The following is a 19893-nucleotide window of genomic DNA, read 5'->3' as shown; positions in this document are numbered from 1 at the left end:
ATCAGCAAAGGTCCTATCCCTCTATATGACGTGGCCGATTGCACTGCCAATCTCAGAAAGATATGGCATAAAATACCCATCAAGGCCAGGAAAAGAGATGGTGATGGCAGTGCCATCTCCTCCTGGCCCTCGATCCATCTGTCAAAGTATGCTACCGAGGTCCTAACATCAAGCGGGCTGGTAGCAAGTGCTGCCTCCATATGCTCGGGTGAGCTGAACTGGAGTCTGAAGCATCCCTTTCCGAGGGGCACCACTCACGTGATCCTGGCTGGGGTGCCGGTAAGAGCAGACTGGATGCAGTCCTAAAGACTGTGGATAGGCGGATGATCTCCAACCATTCTGCAGGCCAAGGATGATCCTTCTAGAGTTGTCACTCTCTCCTTGAGTGCCAGCTCTGTGTCCAGAGCAAAGCGGATTGGTGGGAAGGCATCTGCCAAGTGTATGCGGGGGGCTGCACTGGAACCCCCTAGGGATGGTGGAGGACTAGCTACAATCTCAGGCGATACACTAGCTCCATGTGTCGGTGGTGCGAGTGCTTCCTGGTCCATTGGCGCAGGGTATAGCCACTAGTCTGCCTGTCGGGGTTGAGCGAGGGAAGGGGAGATGGATGTTGCTTGTGCAAGGAATCTTACGAAGGCTGCAAAGGTGGATGAGGAGGCTGAGGAAGTGTCCATAGCTGCGAAGCGAGAAGAGAGTGCGGGCAAAGCAGGTTGAGACGTGATAGGCAGGGCGATTGCTGTGAGCTAGGGAGGCGGCTATGGTGGGATAGAGGAGGTAGTTGTGATAGGAGGCGGAAGGTGAGGCAGCAGTAGGAACAGGGAGTTGGCGGCACTGGCAATCATCCAGCAGGGCAAAAGAGGGACGGCAGGGTTGACGAGGCAAGGTTGAAGGGCCGACAGGCGGCGGAAGGACTCGCAGGTGATGCATTAGTTCTCCCCAAGGTCAACGCAAGGTTGGCGGCTATTGGAAGTCTCGCCTTACATTCATTTACAACATTCATTCACTTCAAAGTTTCTTCCCTCTGTGTTTTAAGTTTTGCTTGTCACTTTCTGAGCCTTTGTGTTTCAAGATATGCTAGGGTTTACACTGAGGAAACACAGCATGTACGACCAAGACTGAAACACAAAGACTTAGATTGTGACAAGTAAAACTCAAACCCTAAATGCAAAATACAAGACTCAAAACTCAAACACAGAGAGAATAAACTCTGAAGTGAATGAATGTAAGAGTGTACAAAATGCCCAAGTGCAGTGCAATGGAGTGTTGAAGAGTAATGTCCACTCAAGATGGATCCCAAGTGTTGTGACCACTAGTCGGAGTGCGGAGTGCAGGAAACAGCAAACACTAATCACCAAAGTTTTAGGGAACTAAGGCGACTACAGAGAATGATGCCTGAGGAGGGTGGCGACACCATCTTGTTAAAAAAACAGCAATAGAGTTGCCGCCTAGAGAAGGAAGACCACAACCAATTGTTGCCTGCAAAGGGAAGGGCGAAACGCAAGTTCCAGAAGGTCACTTGGAGGAGTGGAGGGCTGCTACCTGACGCCTAGGACTATAGAGTCTAAACAGAAGCAACAAGAGAGATTGCCGCACGCAGCCAAGTGTGGAGCACCTGACTGTGGGCGACAGACTGTGGGCAACAACAATGGATGAAGATGCCAAGCATTGGAGAAGCTATGGAAGGTGTGGTAGTCATTGCAAGGGTAGGACCACCATATGGATGAAGGCCAATGAGTGAAATCTGCACAAGAGGAGTGAGGCTAAATGATGGTGGGCAGTCTATCTATTTATAGACGTAGAAGGGTGCCCCAAAAAATTAAAATTTTGGGGGACCACTCAAACTCTCTCCAATTTTGTGTTTTTCATTAAATAAGCATGTTTTGGGACTATTGAAAGATACTAATCAAATCTAAAGCGCATTTTAGCTTAGCACCCCCTCTCATGCCCAAAACTGAGCCAAAAGGGAAGGCCTATAATGTTTACCCCAAGGCGTTGTTGAGAAACCCTTCACACAATTTGCGTTTTTGTGTTTAGGGTTTGCAGCCCCAAAAAGGGGCGCCATCCTAGATGGACTATGCCTATTTATAGCCCACTCTCTCATTCATTCCTCACGGCTGATTCATTCAGTCCGTCGCCTCTTCTCTCCAGCCTCTCCACTACTCTCACACCCCTTGCAAGAGGACTTGTCATTCGTGGTTCGTGGATGTCTTCATCATCTTCCTTGTGCTACGACACCCTTCTTCCCTTGTATCACATTCACTCCATGATTCAAAACTTCATCATTCCATTCATCAGAGTTTCTTCTCTCTTCTCTTCTCTTCTCCATGTTTGCTGAGTTTACTCCATGTTCCTCCCCGCAAACTCTACTGTCTCGCTGGTACATCATCTTTTGACATGGTATTAGAGCCGGATCTGCTCAAACAGTGGCAAAGATCCTCCACTCCAGTGAAGGCAAAGACCGGTGGCGGGTTCAGCATCCACTTCTCTTCTTCTTCCGTTGCATCAAAATCTCGTTTTTGCAGGTTTCAGGTGTTTTCAGCTTGCTGCCCACACCCCTTTCGCGGAGGACATCGCAATCTCAGCTGTCCCTTGCTATCATCTACAGTCTTGCACCTGTTTCCAGCCTTCCACCCGCAGTTTGCAGCTATTTACAGCAGAGCGACTATTGTTGATCACTCTCCATTCAAAAACAATCTCGTTTTTGCAGATTTCAGGTATTTCAGCTTGCTACCCACACCCCAAACGCGGAGGACATCACGGTCCAAGCTAGTCATTGTTGTCTACAACAGTCTGGTGCCTGTTTCCAGCCTATCACACACTATTCGGAGGTAATTTCACCATATTGACTGCTGCTGCTGTTTTTTCCTGCATTTTTAGTCTTTCCCTCTCCTTCAGGCTGTCCTGCCTGCGTTTTTAGTCTTTCTCTCTCCTACAGGCTGTTCCGCCTGCATTTTTAGTCTCTCTCACCTGCTGCCTGAGTTTTTAGTCTGTCTCTCTCCTGTAGGCTGTGCTGCTTGTATTTTTAGTCTTTCTCTCACCTACTGCCTACGTTTTTAGTCTTTCTCTCTCCTCACCTGCGTTTTTCTATTGGTTGCAACCTCTTACTGCTGGTTACATCCTCCTCCCACTGGCAGCTTACATCCAGCCCTTCCACTACCCTCCCACCCCTTGAGGCGGACATTGCGGTTCGTGCTTCACACTGCCCTCACACCCCTTGAGGCGGACATTGCAGTTTGTGGTTCATGGTGGTTGACCTCTTCCTTCTTCAACAAGGCACACTGGTATCCATGGCTTCTTTACCAACAGATGACCAGACTATTGGGTGCTCCTACTGTGGCATCACCGGACACACCACTAATGCTTGCCGACTTCGACCTTTGCTCCCCATTCCCCCGGAGTATATGCGTCTTCCACCAAGCACTCCTTGTGCCACCTCTCCTTTCTAGGCCACACAGATAGTTCTACATCGGCTATCAAAGTACTATGCTCAAGGCAATAAGACGCATCCGATGCGCACTAAGTCCTTTCAAGCACATGGAGTATCGATTGGCGCTACGACCTCTTGGAGATCGTCGCAATGTCAGCGGCAATCTTCTCCCCTTATTTTCAGGTACAGTAGCTTCCACGACCTATGGCTCTGTAGTCCGCTCCATCGAGAGATAGTGATTGTTTGATATAGTCTCCTTATCAGTCCGCTCCTTCGAGAGACAGTGGCTACTCGACTCCTTCCTCTTCTTCGGCTACCCAGTCTGCTCCACTGAGAGACAGCGACTGTTACACCCACCTCTTGCTCATTCCAAGCCCCACCATTCCCTACCCTCGACTACTTAGGTTCCAGAGGCTACCTCTGGGAGCTCTTCGGCACCCCAGATACCTTCTTCGGCATGACCGGCGGTACTTCCTTCGTCATCAGACATTTCGGAGTCCGTGATCCATGAGTTTTTGGATTCCCTATCTATTTCAGAGGGGGATTCAAAGGGGGGTGTTATTTCTTTGCCCTCAAAGGGGACATCTACTACTTTGACTTCAGTGGGGGCCCCTCCACCTCCCACCTTAGAGGGGGAACCTACTCCACATGAAGCTCTTCACCCATCCTCTACTTTCTTAGGGCAGTTGTCTTCGACCAGTCATCTCCTCTACTGATACCCAGGATCTTTAGGTACCACCTAGATCGGGACCTCGAAGGTTCAGCCGCGACTTGGTGACGAGGCCTTCGTATTCCTTCTAGCATGGATGCACAGAGCTAGTGGCTTCTCTCTCGAGGTTGAGTTTCGGTTTCTCCAGTTCACTCTGTCTACTATTCTTTACTGCAGATGCTCTTTCCGATGAAAATCTTGGATCTTAGGAATCCTCTACATCTTCTTCCTCCACTTCTCTTCTTGCCTTGGTCACCTTGTCAGCATGGAGCAACCTCTCGAGATCGAGTACGGGCATATCCTTATGGTTCTCAGCACCACACAAAGTCCGACATTCCTCCTATGCATTGCATGTTTTCATCATCTTTGTACTAGGGCGCTTGGGCAAGTGACCAATTTCCCCACGAGGGACACTGTCCAAGTGACACCTGCTACATGAGCATTCTTCAGCATGTAGCATTGCATCTCCACCTCACTCTTCTCTTATTTTCCTTTTTGGGCCTGAGAGGGGGTGTTGAGAAACCCTTCACCTGCAGTTTGCATTTTTTGCATTTCTGCGTTTTGCGTTTGGGGTTTGCAGCCCAAAAAGGGGCGCCATCCTAGACTGACTATGCTATTTATAGGCCACTCTCTCATTCATTCCTCACAGCTGATTCATTCAGTCTGTCACCTCTTCTCTCCAACCTCTCCACTATTCTCACACCCCTTCAGGAGGGCATTGTGGTTCGTGGTTCGTAGCTGTCTTCATCATCTTCTTGTGCTATGGCACCCTTCTTCCCTTATATCACATTCACTCCATGATTCAGAACTTCATCATTCAATTCATCAGAGTTTCTTCTCTCTTCTCTTCTCTTGTCCATGTTTGCCGAGTTTACTCCATATTACTCCCTGCAAACCCTACTATCTCGCTGGTACATCATCTTTTGACAGGAACCGTTGCATCGCATTTTGCATGAGTATGATCACATCTGCATTGCCTCTTGCATAACTCCAGTGCATTGGCATTATGTTTGTAAACATACATCTATGCGCATTTATCCCTTTTCACTCTTTGGAGTGGTTGACTCTAGATCCACCATATTCGTGGCATTGCAAGCAGTACCTAAGGCGAATCCCTTGCTTGCTTTTTGCACTTCTTTTTTGCCTCTCCACATACCCACCATAGTTGCTTCCCAGACTTAGCCTATTTCCTTCGAGACCAATACCCAATATGTTGGGTGTAAAGGCCCTTTACGTATCTCCCATATATATATTACTTCACACATGAACTCACCCTAGCAGGTGTAAGTGTATTGTACCCTAAGTATAAATACATTCTTTTATTATTTGTGTGTACCACACCAATACACACCTATCCATCGACTCACTCTCACTCTATCACTATCAAACACTGTTCAGTTCCAAGTCGAGCTCCTCGATTGATGTGCTTACTCTCAGCTCTCTTTCTCTATCTACTTCCGCTTTACCTCTACAAACTGGTATCAGAGCTACAATGGTTTTTTGCATGCCACATACAGTAGCCGCCAGCTTCAAGCTCGACAAGGTAGCGACAGTTGTTAGACTCAAGTTACACGCAGGAGTGTTACAGGCGTGATAGTATGGGGACTATTAAAGAGTAGGCAACCAGTCAACAGTGCACCGGCGTCAGACGGACTAACGACGACTGACGGACTGGCAATCGGTTCACGGCATAGCAAGCGGACGAATCTGCACATTGCGACGGTTTACGGCGTGTCAGGCAACTCGACAAGCGTGCAACACGACGGAAGGTTGCCACGTGATGGGTGACAAGGTGTTTGGCCAACGGTCAGCAAGTCAACGGCTCATTTTTTTATTTTTACTTCATCTTATTTTCCCCTCTCTACAAGGTGTTCACACATACAAGCACAAAGTATAAATCTGTGCAAATCTATTTCTCAAAATTTGAGGCTTTTCCCAGATTTGGTAACAGACACATGATTCAATGATTTCTGAACCATAAAATGCAGACAATGAGTGCATGAGTCTTGGAAATTTTGGGGATTTTCCGATTCAAGTGAAATTTCACTTGGTTGAGCCAATTTCTTGGAAATTTGTACACTCTTGTTGGACCCCGAAAATTGGGGCTTTTGCAGAATTCGTGAAATTTCTGCAACATTTACCCATACTTGATGCTCGAGAAGATGTATTTATGCAATAGGAGTAGATTCACTGAAGAAATTTTGGGACTTTTCACATAGGTGATGTATTTTTGAGTCGTTTTGAGACTAGACAATGAAATTTGCAACAGATTCACTGCTGAGTGGGGATATTTTGAGTACTGGATGCTTCAAATGTTGAAAAAGGGCAGCTTTTCTTGATACATGTATTGTTGAATACTCATTATGTGGTGAAACAGTGGTAAATACAGCATTTGGGTCATTGCATTTGGAAATTTTGGTGATGTATTATTGAAGTGGAAGCTATCCTTAATGCAAATGTATCAAATTTGATTCGTGCATATGCTGTAATCAATACTTGAGATTGAAATTTGCAGCTAAACATCTGCTTCTTGGACACCTTGGAAGTACAAGAGTGTGTACTTGCTGTTACAATTTAAAAACCTTGCTACTGGCTGAAAGCATTCAGCCCTTTATTGCAGTTGTGTATTGCTGAAGATGGCTGGCAGTGCATCTACATCTGACGCAAAGAATCTCTTTGAGATTCGTAAATTCAACGGAAATGGTTTTGATCTTTGGAAAGATCGTATGCAAGGTATACTCTTTCTAAAGGATTGTGATGATGCTTTAGAAGAACATAAGCCTGTTGCCTTGTTAAATGAGGATTGGGCTAAAATGAATAAAAAGGCCATTACTTACATTAAAATGACCGACACAGATGATATCTTGGTTGATATAAAGGGGCTTGATACTGCCTATGTAGTTTAGGAGAAACTCAAGGCTACTTATGAGAATACAACTCTTGTCAATCAAGTACATCTCATGTGGAAGTTGGTCAACTTGAAGCTTGCTGACTCCAAGCCTGCCTCAGAGCATTTGAATGCTTTCACTGGTATTTTGAGTCAGTTACATGATGCAGGTTTGCCACCTTTTGATCCTAAATTGAGGGCTATCTTCTTGCTCATGACCTTGCCCAATTCATGGGAAGATTTGGTTGTCATTGAGCAATAACCCCGACTTGGCATTTGATGGTGTGTGTGGTTCTATTCTAAATGAAGAGATTAAACGCAAGGCAAGTGGGGAAAACAATGGATCAACCTACAATGTAAGAGGAAGAACTAAAAAAAGATATAATGCTGCAAATAAAAACAAAAATCGCAGCAAAAGCAAGGAAAAACAGCAAGATGTAACTTGTTATCAATGTGGTCGCAAAGGGCATAAAAAGCCCGATTGCAAGTACTTTAAAAGGGAACAAGAATGCAAGAAGCAGGCTAATGCAAAAGGCAAAAAGAATGACAAGGATGGCAGCTCTACCCCTAAAGAGATAGAAAAAGTAAATATGGTATCTACTGTTGTTATTGAGAAAATAGAAGATGATAAAGATGCTGATTTGCCGGTTGCATTTTCAGATCCGCTTGCTATGACAGTGGAGGACATGTATATCACTAAAACACATGTGATAGATGCTTTGTTGTCAACTCATGATAGTTTGTCACAATTGTGGATTGTTGACAGCGGTGCTTCTTTTCATGTAACTCCATCTCCGGAGCGTTTTTCTACTTATGAAGAAGGTAATCTTGGAAAAGTCTACCTTGGCAACAATCATACATGTGATATTGAAGGAATGGGCACCATACATCTAGCTCTAGAAAATGGTCAAGAATTGATTCTTGTTGAGAAAAGTGCACAGCTAAGAGAGATGAAAGTCGAGCAGGAGTGAGCGAGAGGGAGTGTGACGGCTCGAGGGCAAGAGTGAGAACAGAGTCAAGTACGATTCGGTTAGAGTGTACCAACAATGTGTTGGTACACAAAGAATAAAACGTATTTATACTTAGGGCACATAAGGGTGCATTCACATGTATAGCTAAATAATGTATGTGTACTTTATACGGAGGTTAAATCGGGCCTTTATCCTAACAACCTCCCACTTAAAGGTCCCATGTGAACCTCTAACCAACTTCCACTAGTTGTATGCAATGCTCGTGCTGAGTTTTGCTTAGGCTTTTAGTTAGAACATCTACAAGGTTGTCTTGTGTTTTGATCTTAGTCAATGTAATTTGACCATCTTCCAAAATTTGTTCGATGAAGTGATATCGCACATCTATATGCTTTGTGCGTGAATGGTACATGGCCTTCTTAGCTAGATACACAACACTCTGGCTATCACGTCCCAAAACTGCAATATCCATAGACATGTCGAGATCCTCTGCAAGTCTGTTCAACCATATAGCTTACTTAAAAGTTTCAATAGCTGATATGTATTCAGCTTCAGTGGTACTCAGTGCAACAATGTTTTGCAACCTAGAACACCAAGAAACAGCCCCACCAGCAACTGTAAAGATAGACCCGCTGGTGGACCTAGGAGTGTCCAAGTCACTTGCCATATCTGCATCACAATAACCTTGCAAAGTAATTGCACCCTGCCCATAGCAAATACACTTTCTTTGTGTACCCTTTTAAGTATCTAAGAATACACTTGACAACCTCCCAATGTGTCTTGCCAGGATTTGACATAAACCTGCTAACAACTCCCACTGCATGAGCAATGTCTGGATGAGTAGCAACCATAGCATACATAAGAGAGCCACAAGCTGATGCATAAGGGACTCCATTCATAGCATTTGCTTCCACGTCATCTTTTGGGCTGTTGGCTTTGCTAAGCTTAAGATAGGAGGTAAGGGTACCCCAAAAGGCTTAGCTTCAGTCATGTTCAATCTATCCAGTACCTTTTCAATGTACTTTTCTTGAGATAAAAACAGTAATTTCTGCATTCTATCTCTGTGAATCCTCATGCCCAAAATATGCTCTGCATTCACCAAATCTTTCATGGAGAAAGCTGATTTCGGCTGATTTTTTAGAGCATCCAAGCTAGTCTTTCTTTTCCCAACTAGCAACATATCATCCACATACAAAACAAGTATGATGGGGCTGCCATCTGTATCCTTTTTCATGTATAAGCAATGATCTGCATGGTTGCGTGTAAACTCATGAGATAGCAATAATCCTCTTTCACATGAGATCCTATTATATCTTTCAACCACCCCATTTGAAGAAGGGTTGTAAGGGGCTGTAAGCTCCCTCTTAATACCATGCAAGTCACAAAAGGACTTGAATTCAGCCGATGTGAACTCACCCCCATTATCAATTCTCAAGCATTTCAGTTTTCTACTTGCTTGAGTGGTCACAAATGCATGAAAAGTTTTAAAAACAGCAAACACTTCACTTTTCTTTTTCAGCAAGTATACCCAAATCTTCTTAGAACAGTCATCAATAAAGGAGACAAAATATGCAGCACCACCCAACGATTTCACGGGCATACTACATACATTAGAATGCACTAAGTCCAAGACATTGGACTTACGAGAGACACCAGAGTAAAAGGAATTTTTATTTGCTTTCCAAACTAACACTCATTACAAAAGTCAAGTTTAGAGCTTTTTCCATCAACCCTCTTCAAAGAGCTAAGGACATCAAGTCCTTTTTGGCTCATATGGCCTGATCTCTTATGCCATAACTCCAAGTAGTTGCAAATTTCAGCAACTGCAAGAAACTTACCATTCAAGGCTTTACAATGCAAACAATACAAAGTGCCCTTCTTGGTTCCATTTGCAATCAGCATGGAACCCTTTTTTACTTTCCACAAACCACCACCAAACAGTGTGGTGTAGCCATGCAGGTCAAGCTAACCAACAGATAGTAAACTCTTTTTAATACCAAGCACATATACGAGATCTTTCAACACAAGCTCTTGACCATTGTCTAAAGACAAGTGTACAGTGCCAATCCCATCAATGCTGCAAGCATAGTTATTTCCAAGATACACCTTTCCATAACTGCCTGCATTGAACATAGCAAAACACTCTAAGCAAGGAGACATGGAAAGAGGCACCAGAGTCTACAATCCAAGTCTAAGTGACACCATTATCAACTAACAAGAGTGCATCAATCACATCAGCCTTGGTAATCTGCATATCCTACATGTGACATACAAGGGCATCATAATCAACTACACATAATACATCAGCCTCTGTATCTGAAAGCTCCTCTATGACCACACTAGAGGCCACATTGGTCTTTTCTTTGCCTTTGGTTGCCTCTGATGCATCTGTCTTATCTCCTTTCTTCCTTTTATCTCCTGCATTCTTCTTTCTCTCTTGTTCCTTCTTGTAATACTTGCAATTAGGTTTCTTGTGGCCCTTCCGATCACAGTGATAGCAAGTAATGTCACTCTTTTCCTTTCCTTTGCTCTTGCTCCTGTTTCTCTACCCTGCATTTACATTTTTCTTTTCAGCCTTGCCTCTTACATTATAAGCTGAGTTGCTGCCTTCTCCACTAGACATACGTCTAATTTCTTCATTCAAGATAGAACCCCTCATCCCATCATATGAGAGATTGGGATTATTGCTGAGTGAAATTACCAAGGTCTCCCAAGAGTTAGCAATGTCATGATCAAAAAGATCGCCCTCAACTTATCATCAAAGTCCAAATTTGCATCTTTGAGCTGATTTAGAATCCCTGTAAATGCACTCAAGTGCTCAGCTACAGGCTTTGACTCATCCAGTCACATATTCACCAACTTGCACAATAAATGCACCTGATTAACAGGTGTGGTGATCTCATAAGTAGTTTTCAGCTTCTCCTATATTGCATAACCTGTATCTAAACCCTTAATGTCTGTCAGAATGTCATCAGTGACACCCATCTTTATGTAAGCCACAACCTTTTTATTTACTCTGGCCCAATCTGCATCAGACACTAGTGCGGGTTTATCTTTCTGTAAAACATCCTCACAATCCTTTAGAAACAAAATGCCCTGCATACGATCTTTCCAAAGGTCAAAGCCATGACCATCAAACTGTTTGATCTTCATCAAACTCTTGATGTCTGAACTGGAAGAAGTTACAGCCATTTTATCACGAACACAAAAGTAAATGCACTAATCTGCAAAAGCACAAGCTGAACCAACAAAATACACTGCTGTTCTTTCTCAACCAGAAATAAATCTCTGCTGTTTGTGCATAAATTTCCAAAATTTGTGCATAAATCTCTGCTGTTTGTGCATAAAGTCTGCGCAAATTTCCAAAATTTCAAGTCCAAATTTGCATAAATGTCAGCCAATCTGACCCAGCTGAGTAAAACTTTGCCAATACTAATCCCAATTGCTCCCAACATCCCACATAAAATGTTTTTGAGTTATTGAATTTGCATCTCTTGCAAGTATACAGGGAGTTGATGGACCTTCAAGGATGTCCTTAGATCAAGTGGGGGGAGTCGTCAACTTCACAATCCTTTCCCTCTGCAAACGCAAGATTTCTTGGGTGTGTGCAGGATATCTTACCAGTTTTCAGGCTTTGATGACTCAAAGGAGGAGCTTCTTTCTCGACACTCCTTTGAGTGGAGACGTGACTATTAGGAGTTTCGTGATTGACGGGAGGAGTTTCCTCGAACACATCCTTCTTTTGTCCATGTATCTCAAAGGGTTCCATCCACAGTGAAGGCTTCGTCGAAGAAGCGTCTCTCGAATGTTCATATGCCTTCTCTGATACCCTCTATTCAGGTGCCCATCCTCCCTTCTTTACCCAAGGAAGATAAATTGGATGGTTCCAACTATTCCTTATGGTCGTGCAAGGTGGAGTGTATCCTCAACACTTCCGACCTATGGGCGCTTGTTTCTTCACCCATTGCTCGTCTTGAGGAGGACCATGATGATGGGGTCTCCATGAACCATGCAACCTTATGGGATCGGCTCAACTCTCAAGCCCATTCCTTTCTCTTTATGAGTCTACACGATTCTATTCTTGTGCATGTTCGCAAGTTGCAGACTACAGCGGAAGTGTGGAAGAAGCTTGCATCAGCACAAGACGTTTCCCACAAGATCTCCCTTGAGAAGAAGTTGCGCATGCTCGGTTTTGATGATTCTCCGTTTATGAAGGCGCACATCACGAAGATGGAGGATATGAGGTGTGAGCTTGCCTCTCTTGGATGGAAGATCTCCTCTAAAGACATGGCTATGATTCTTTTGGCCCAACAGCCATCTCCTCGTTTCAATGTCTTCTACAACAGTCTTATCACCTGGAGGACCCATGAGAAACTTTTATGGGAGGAGCTTTCACCGCTTGTCTTGGAGCATGATGAGCGACTCAAAGAGATGGGGGCCAATGGTTCTAGCTCCAACAAGGCTTGTACTGCATGTACAAGTGGCAAGAAGAAGAAGAAGCAGTAGGAGAAGACCAAGGACAAGAAGGAAGAGGACAAGAAGGATTTAAAGGAGAAGAAGCCCAAGTGCCCACACTGTAGGAAGGGCACTCACCCCAAGGAGAAGTGTTGGCTGAAGGACCCCCATTTGAAGCCGAAGAAGAAGGATTCGAAGAATTCGACGGCTACCCCCGCTACCACAAAATCCGTCTTTGTACATTTGTTTGAGGTAGAGGATACATCTCTTGCTTCTTCTACATTAGCGAAGCCTAGGCTTGTGGGCAGTGGGGCTTCTTCTCACATGACGTACCGACAGGATTGGCTTCAGGACGTGTTCTCAAGGGGGCATAGTCACCATTGGTGGCAACTCTACCATTCCCATTCGTGGAGTGAGGACTATTCCCTTACTACTGGATAGGCAGTCTTCTTCTGCCAGGGTCCTTTATGTACCAGATTTGGGTTTTAACCTCTTGTCTGTTTATGGTTTGACCAAGCTAGGTACCCGCGTTGTCTTTACGCAGAATGCAGTTACTGTGGAGGATGCTTCCTCAAGTGCAGCTCTTTAGACAGGTACACAAGAGGGCAGGCTTTATACACTCATTGCCTTAGTTGCACGGTCTTCTCACGAGCTTGGGCTGCTTTGGCATGCTCGTAATGGGCATCTGAACCTTGATGCGATACGGCGGGCTGCTTGGAAGAAGGTGAAGGGACTTCAGATTTCCCTCCTATTCACACTTTGTGCCCTAGCTGCTTGCGAGGCAGGCAGCACACCTATGGGCACGGCCTCCCTTGGGAAGGCCAAGTATTTGATGTTGATTGTGGATGACTTCAATCGCTATGTGTGGCCTTACTTTTTGGAGTACAAGGGCGAGACGTACTCCCGATTCTGCGAGTGGAAGGTGGTTGCAAATATGGCTTTGGTGTACGAGCGGACCATGGCAGCGTGTTTACTTCTCACCTCTTTTCTCAGTTTTACAGGGATCACGGCATTCAGGTGGAGTATACCCATCCGAACACACCATCAGAGAATGGTGTGGTGGAGCATGTGAATCGGACCATGCTGGAGATGGCCTGATCAATGCTAGAGCATAGGAGACTTCCTCATTCCCTTTGGGGTACTGCATTTTACATCCACAACCGCTCTCCGACTTCCACATTACAGGACATGGCTCCCTATGGGGCTTTCTTTGGAACGAAGCCTTCTGTGTCTCATTTTCGGATCTTCAGATGTGATACATTTGTCCATGTGGACAAGAAGAAGAGGAAGAGGAAGCTCGACTCAAAGTCGAGGAAGCTTATCTTCGTGGGCTATAGCACGACCATGAAAGGATATCGACTCTATGACCCAACCACACGGAAAATTGAGGTGAGTAGGGATGTGATCTTCGATGAGACTGTGGCTTCCAAGGATCCAATTGATGGTTCTCTTACAAGTGATACTTCATCATCGACTAACCCTCCCCCACCTTCTGTTCCTCTTCTTCCTTCCAGGTTTCCTCTTATTACCCCTTCTTCGTCTTCAGCTCCTCCCGTCCTCCTCCCCCTCCTCCTCCTCTACTCTCTACTCTAGCTTCCCTTCCGTCTTTGGCGAATGCGACTACTTCATCGAGTTCTTCTGTCCCTTCAGCCTCTCTTTAGGAGCCTTCTAGGGACACTCAGCCAACAAAGGACAAGCCTTCTACAGATGATGAGGATCTCCCTTCCCTTGGTGAGGGGGAGTCCCTTACACAGACAAGTGCTTTGCAAGTTCCAAAGGCTACTTAGTCTCCCTCGCAGCAGGAGAAGTCTACTCAAATTTCCCGGTGGTACAGGCAGCTTATGCAAGATTCAAGTGTCACTCATTTTCTTGCTACTCCTACCGGTCCATGCACATCAGCCCGCTTACATGCCCAACGGGATAGTTCACTCTGTGTGAACTATGCTCTTATGTCACAGATTCTTTAGGATTCCGAGCCTTCTACTATTGAGGAGGCTCTTGCACAAGATGTTTGGAGACAAGCTATGCTAGATGAGCTCGATTCCATTGAGTAAAATCATACTTAGGAGCTTGTACCGCGTCCCAAGCGACGAAAGGTGATTAGTGTGAAGTGGGTCTATAAGAACATGTCTAAAAATTTTCAATGTATTTGTGTACTTTTATTTTGGTTTTTTTTTAATAAAAAAGTTAAATTAATAAGATGTGTATCAATGGATTGTAACAATTGGAACCACATTGTGCTAGGTTATGTTTGGATTTTCTTCGCTTGGAGATTTGTATTTATATTTATTTCCCTTTTTATGCTGTTTTAGCATGGTTGTGTTTGATTTTTATTTTTCATTCATTTCAATTAGCAAAATATTGGCTGAAAATTGAACATGGAAATCCACTTTTTTTTTACAATTTTGAGTAATTTTTTGGCTATTTTGTTAATTTTGAATTTTTTTCAAGAATTTATTCATTTGAGGAGTTAATTTCTATTTAAATAAAGATTTTTCAATTTGTTTTGAAAGGTTTTAGCTCATGTCAATGTGCCATAATTATGGAAGGAATTTATAGAAAAAAAAAAAAATTCAAGGGTGTTGCACAAAGGGTAGGTTTGGATTATTTTGAGACTTTTGCACCTACGACTTAGATATCTACTATTCGGGTTATTCTGGCTCTTGTAGCCCACCACCGCTGGCCTATTTATCAAATGGGCGTCAAGTTTGCCTTCTTGAATGGCATCCTTACGGAGCCTCATGGTCTTCTTGTGCAGGGGAAGGAGGACCATGTCTACCGATTACGGAAGGCCCTTTACAGGAGGACCATGTCTACCGATTGCGGAAGGCCCTTTACAGTCTGAAGCAGACTCCTCGCACTTCTCATACCAGAGGATTGACCGCTTATTTGTGCAAAGAGGTTTCCATTGCTCCAATCATGACCCGAACCTATACTTCAAGGTTGAGGGTAGTCGATGTGTTTTGGTGATCTTGTATGTTGATGATCTTATCATTACCAAGAGCGATACTCGAGAGATGGATCACACTTGGGCTCTTTTGCAACAGGAATTTGACATGACTAATCTTGGGATCCTTCACTTCTTTCTTGGATTGGAGATTTATCACATGGCACATGCCATTTTTATTTCCCAACATAGGTATATCTCCGAGCTTCTTTCATAGTTTTGTATGGCGGAGCGTCGGCCTATTTCTTGCCCCATGGACCTTGAGTCCAAGATTGTGGCAGATGGAGTTCCCCTTTAGGATGCTACCAATTACAAGTGCCTTGTTGGCTCTCTTATCTGGCTTATCCATACTCGGCCGAATATTTCTTTTGTGGTGGGCTTTGTTGTCTTCTTTCATGACGACTCCTACAAGGGATCATTAGCGGGCAGCCTTGCGTGTTCTTCGGTATTTGCAAGGGACTTGACCCTACGGGATCATGTATGGAGAGGAAGTCACTCTTTCTGGATGGAGTGACTTGGATTGGGCAGGTGATGTGGATTCGCGACGATCCACTGCAGATTATGCTCTCTCCCTTGGCTCAAGAGCTATCTCTTGGAGCAACAAGAAGCAGCCTACCATGGCTCTTTCTTCTATAGAGGCTGAGTACCAAGCTTTATGTTTGACCACTATGGAGGCAGTTTGGCTCCGTCGCATGTTAGCAGAGATTGGCTTTCCACAGATAGGACCTACAAAGCTTCGCATGGACAACCAGAGTGCCCTTGCTCTGGCTAAGAACCCTGTGTTTCACACTCGCACGAAGCACATTAAGGCTCAGTATCACAATGTTCGAGAGTGGATCGTGGATTCGGAGTTGGCCGCGGCCTACTGTCCCACAGCGGACAATGCAGTTGATCTCTTCACAAAGCCTTTGCCCAAGGCTTCTTTGCTTCATCACATGAGATTGTTAGGTCTTTAAACCCTCCCAGGATCTAAGAGGGGGTGGTAGCCTGCCTTATTTAGCATGTCACTCTGTCATCTCCTGGTTGTGAGCTCTTGTCAGAATCTGGCAGGAGACAGAGGAGCTCTGTCAGTTTATTTAGGTTGTGAGTTTGGCTGCATTTCTTTCTCGAGCGGCCAGTAGCGCTTTTAGGGCGTTTTTGTGCAGGTTGGCCCATTTTTGGGGCCTAGCCGGTCAGTTTTGCTGGCCACCAACAATTCGGCCAGCTTTGGGGAGATGGGGCTATATATAGCTGACCCCCAATCATACTTTTCTCACTCTCTTCTGCAGGTTACAGCACACCGTGCTCCCGTTCCTCTCCGACATTGGTGCTGCCACTCATTTCAGCCTGATTTGGTGCTCTCACTGACGCTTCGGGCTGCATGCAAAGACTGTATCAGTCCACATCTTTGTATTCAGCATACATTTCAGTCAGTGCAATATTTCTTCCTTCATTCTCTACTTTCTCTCTTTGTGTTCATGTTCCTTCTTCCGATGCGCACTCTCACAATTGGAACAAGTGGAAGAACAAGGGCTGCCTATAAAGCATGATTGGGTGTTTTGGACAACATTGCTGTCATGGTGGATACTTATTGTGGCAATGATAGATATTCACAAACGATGACACTTCTAAAGAGAAGGCAAAACTAAGAAACTCCAATACTCATCCCAATGCTTGTCACAAGCCATTCAAGATGCTGATTGTACATTCATGGCTTCTGACCCAGTGCAGCTAAGGACAGTAGTATTTGTAATGCAAGAAATGGCAAATGCAATGCAGTAGTTCAGAGGCTTGTTTGGGGCATTTGTTTGTTGATGTCATATGGATAGAGTTCTCGGATTCTCAAAGTAGTTGGAACAAGTGTGAGCATACGGGTTTCTTACTAAGCATGATTGGGTGTTTTGGACAATGTTGTTTTCATGCTAGATACTTATGTGGCAGTTATAAGGTACTCACAAACAAGGATACTTTTGGAGAGAAGGCAACACTAAGAAGCTCCAGTACTGCTTCCCATGGTGTGATCTGTCAAATGCAATGCAGCTAAGGACAGTTAGTTGTAATGGGAGAAAATGCAATGCACCTGATCATTGATGACATGATAGGTATGACGACGTTTAGGACTGCCATGCGGCAGGTTGGTGGTCAAATCATTGCTAGTCAAAGGGTTTTATTTCAAGTGGGTGCTCACAGTTCATGAAGTCATCATCAGCCAATCATTAATAGCAGAAGTCTTCAATACAGCAAACAACAATGTTCATGGATCGAGGCAAGCAGGAGTGTTCATGCGCAATCAAGGCTGTCTTCAAGACTGGTTGTGGACTGATAGTGATCTATCTTGGACAGGGCAGCAAGGTGCCTTTGAGGATTTGAAGCATGTGGATGTGCAGCATTGTGCACAGGCCTGGAGGGCAGCATGGAGCTGCTGTGAGAAGCCTTTATGCTTGCATATAATAACAATATTACAGCTGCAACATATTTGATTTGAGGATCATATCCACCTTTGGGTTCTCTTACTATCTCTGAGTTGTGCAATTAGAAGAGCACTGTCTTATGTAGTCTTTGACATTGATTTGAGCATCATATAGATAAGGAACTAGCCAATCTCAAATTGCAACCATAACCCAACAATATCGAAGGCTTTCAGCACCTGACGACCATTTTTGTCATAATCTTGCCAAAGGTTAGGATATAGATGGCTATAATCTTTTTATTTGCATTTCTAGCTTACTATATTTTTAGCTTACTAGGCTTATGTTGATCAATGCCTCTTTCACATTCAGTGCTTTTCGTTAATTTCCAAATTCTTATTAACAATATTACCTCCAACATGCTGGAGGATCATTCACAACATATTGGTAGATACCAGCTCTTGTTCACAAGAGACGACAATGATACACTCTCTCTTATTTGCGGTCAGGTCGAAGCCAAATCCTTAGCTCGTCTAAATCTTTTGGCAGGAACATTCCAATTCGTTAACTCTTGTTTCGGTTACCGCCATCACTTAAGGTATTGCTTGTAGGCTTCTGATGGAACAATGAACAAGAGCCATACCTGTTGCTGCTTTGCCACCTGCTCCCTAAATTTACTCGCTTGTTTGCGAATCGCATCCATCCTCGTTGGCAATGGGGAGATCAAAACGGCCTCAAAGGCCAGGCAATGCCATCTCCGTCACCTGCCAGCGCCATATACAAGGAGCTAAGTAAAGAACAGAGAGCAAACTAAAAGGCACGTTCTGCAAGGGGGACGTGAAATGAGGATGCTGGAGATTGATACGCACAGGTCCGGATCCTGATCGGTCAAGTAGATCAGGTGTTTGGTTTGTGTGTGGAAGAAGGGGGGGTGGGGGGGCGACGGCGTGTGATGGTGGTGCTGGTACGTGTGCGAGTGGGGAAAGCTTGCCTCAGGGCGATATACAAACGCCCCGATGGACGAGAAATACCGAAGATTTGTGGGCGCGGGCCGGGTCTTTTCAGACCTAATGGACAATTCAGTGTAAAAATAATAAGCGCCTTTGCCTTAGCATATTCAGCAAAGAGGTAAGGTTGGTACATTGTACTAATGAATAAGTTGTCTTTGAAAATCTCTTTGATAAAAGGGTCTACTTAGGCCTAGCCGCAAGTAACTTCTCTATCCCATCGATCTCTTGCTTTCCCATTTGAACTTTCTTCAAATTTCTTCTTTACCAACAACCATATTCTCAAGTTGTGAGTTTTTATAATGCAGGTTTCATTCATGTTAGAGAGAAGAACGTAAAGTAATAACATCTTCTAATGCATCAAGCATATGCTAAACCGTTGGATCTTGGTAAATTTCATATACAGACAACATTGTAGGCATGAATTTAGGCTCTACATTCCGTAAGCATGGCTATAAAGTCTTTTGTAAGGGCTGAGATAACAGCCATAGGGTCAAATTGAGTCCACCTTGATCCCCATGAAGGCCGAGTTTGGGTTGAGCTAACATCCATAGCCTCACGAAACTGTCTCTCACAAAAAATAATATTGTTCTCATGCATCCATAAGAACTTCATGGTTAGAGCTCTCATGAGGTTCGCAACCCTCATATACTCCTCATTGAGTCTACCCTGATTCCTTTAAGTGAGAGAGAATTGTAGGGATTGGCTTCCCCAACCACTTCTTGAGAGAGCTCCAAACTGATTTGACCTTTGTACATTTCCAAAATAAGTGGACCACTATTTCTTCTTTCTTACTAGAGAGAGGACACATTGGTGAGATTGAGACTTATCGACTAGCATGTCTTTGGAGGATAACTTTACCGCCAACAATTGCCATATCATCAAGTTAAGTCTAGGTGTTGGGGTGGAGTACCAAACTCTCTTTAGTCTCTTCTTTCATGTTCTAATTCTACAAAGAGGGAAACCTTTCTTCCATAATGTCCAAGTCTTAAAGGCAATCTTATCAAATCCACCTTGGAGTTGTGTATAACTGAAATTATTTCCAATGCTCAACCCACCAATCGTATACATGTATTGGATGAGATAGATATTGGCAATAACATTGG

At 44.3% G+C, this 19893-nt stretch overlaps 1 protein-coding gene across 1 annotated transcript in view; it reads right to left on the bottom strand.

Annotated features, from left to right (window-relative positions):
- Positions 1-18834, bottom strand: part of LOC148018266 (SH3 domain-containing protein 2-like) — a 91540-nt gene extending 72706 nt beyond the window's left edge. The window contains exons 1-2 of the mRNA XM_087661194.1: positions 18650-18834; positions 18424-18544 (exon numbers count right to left, since the gene is read on the bottom strand). Coding sequence (XP_087517320.1) covers positions 18424-18483 — 60 coding nt within the window. The 5' untranslated portion in view covers positions 18484-18544; positions 18650-18834. The remainder of the gene's footprint in view (positions 1-18423; positions 18545-18649) is intronic.
- Between the last annotated feature and the right edge of the window lie 1059 nt (positions 18835-19893).

Source organism: Lygodium microphyllum, chromosome 21 (genome assembly GCF_053477565.2).
Source record: "Lygodium microphyllum isolate KBCC chromosome 21, Lygodium_microphyllum_v1.1.10, whole genome shotgun sequence".
Taxonomy (NCBI): Eukaryota; Viridiplantae; Streptophyta; class Polypodiopsida; order Schizaeales; family Lygodiaceae; genus Lygodium; species Lygodium microphyllum.
The sequence above is the reverse complement of the archived record's forward strand: the minus strand, read 5'-3'. Positions and strand labels throughout refer to the sequence as shown.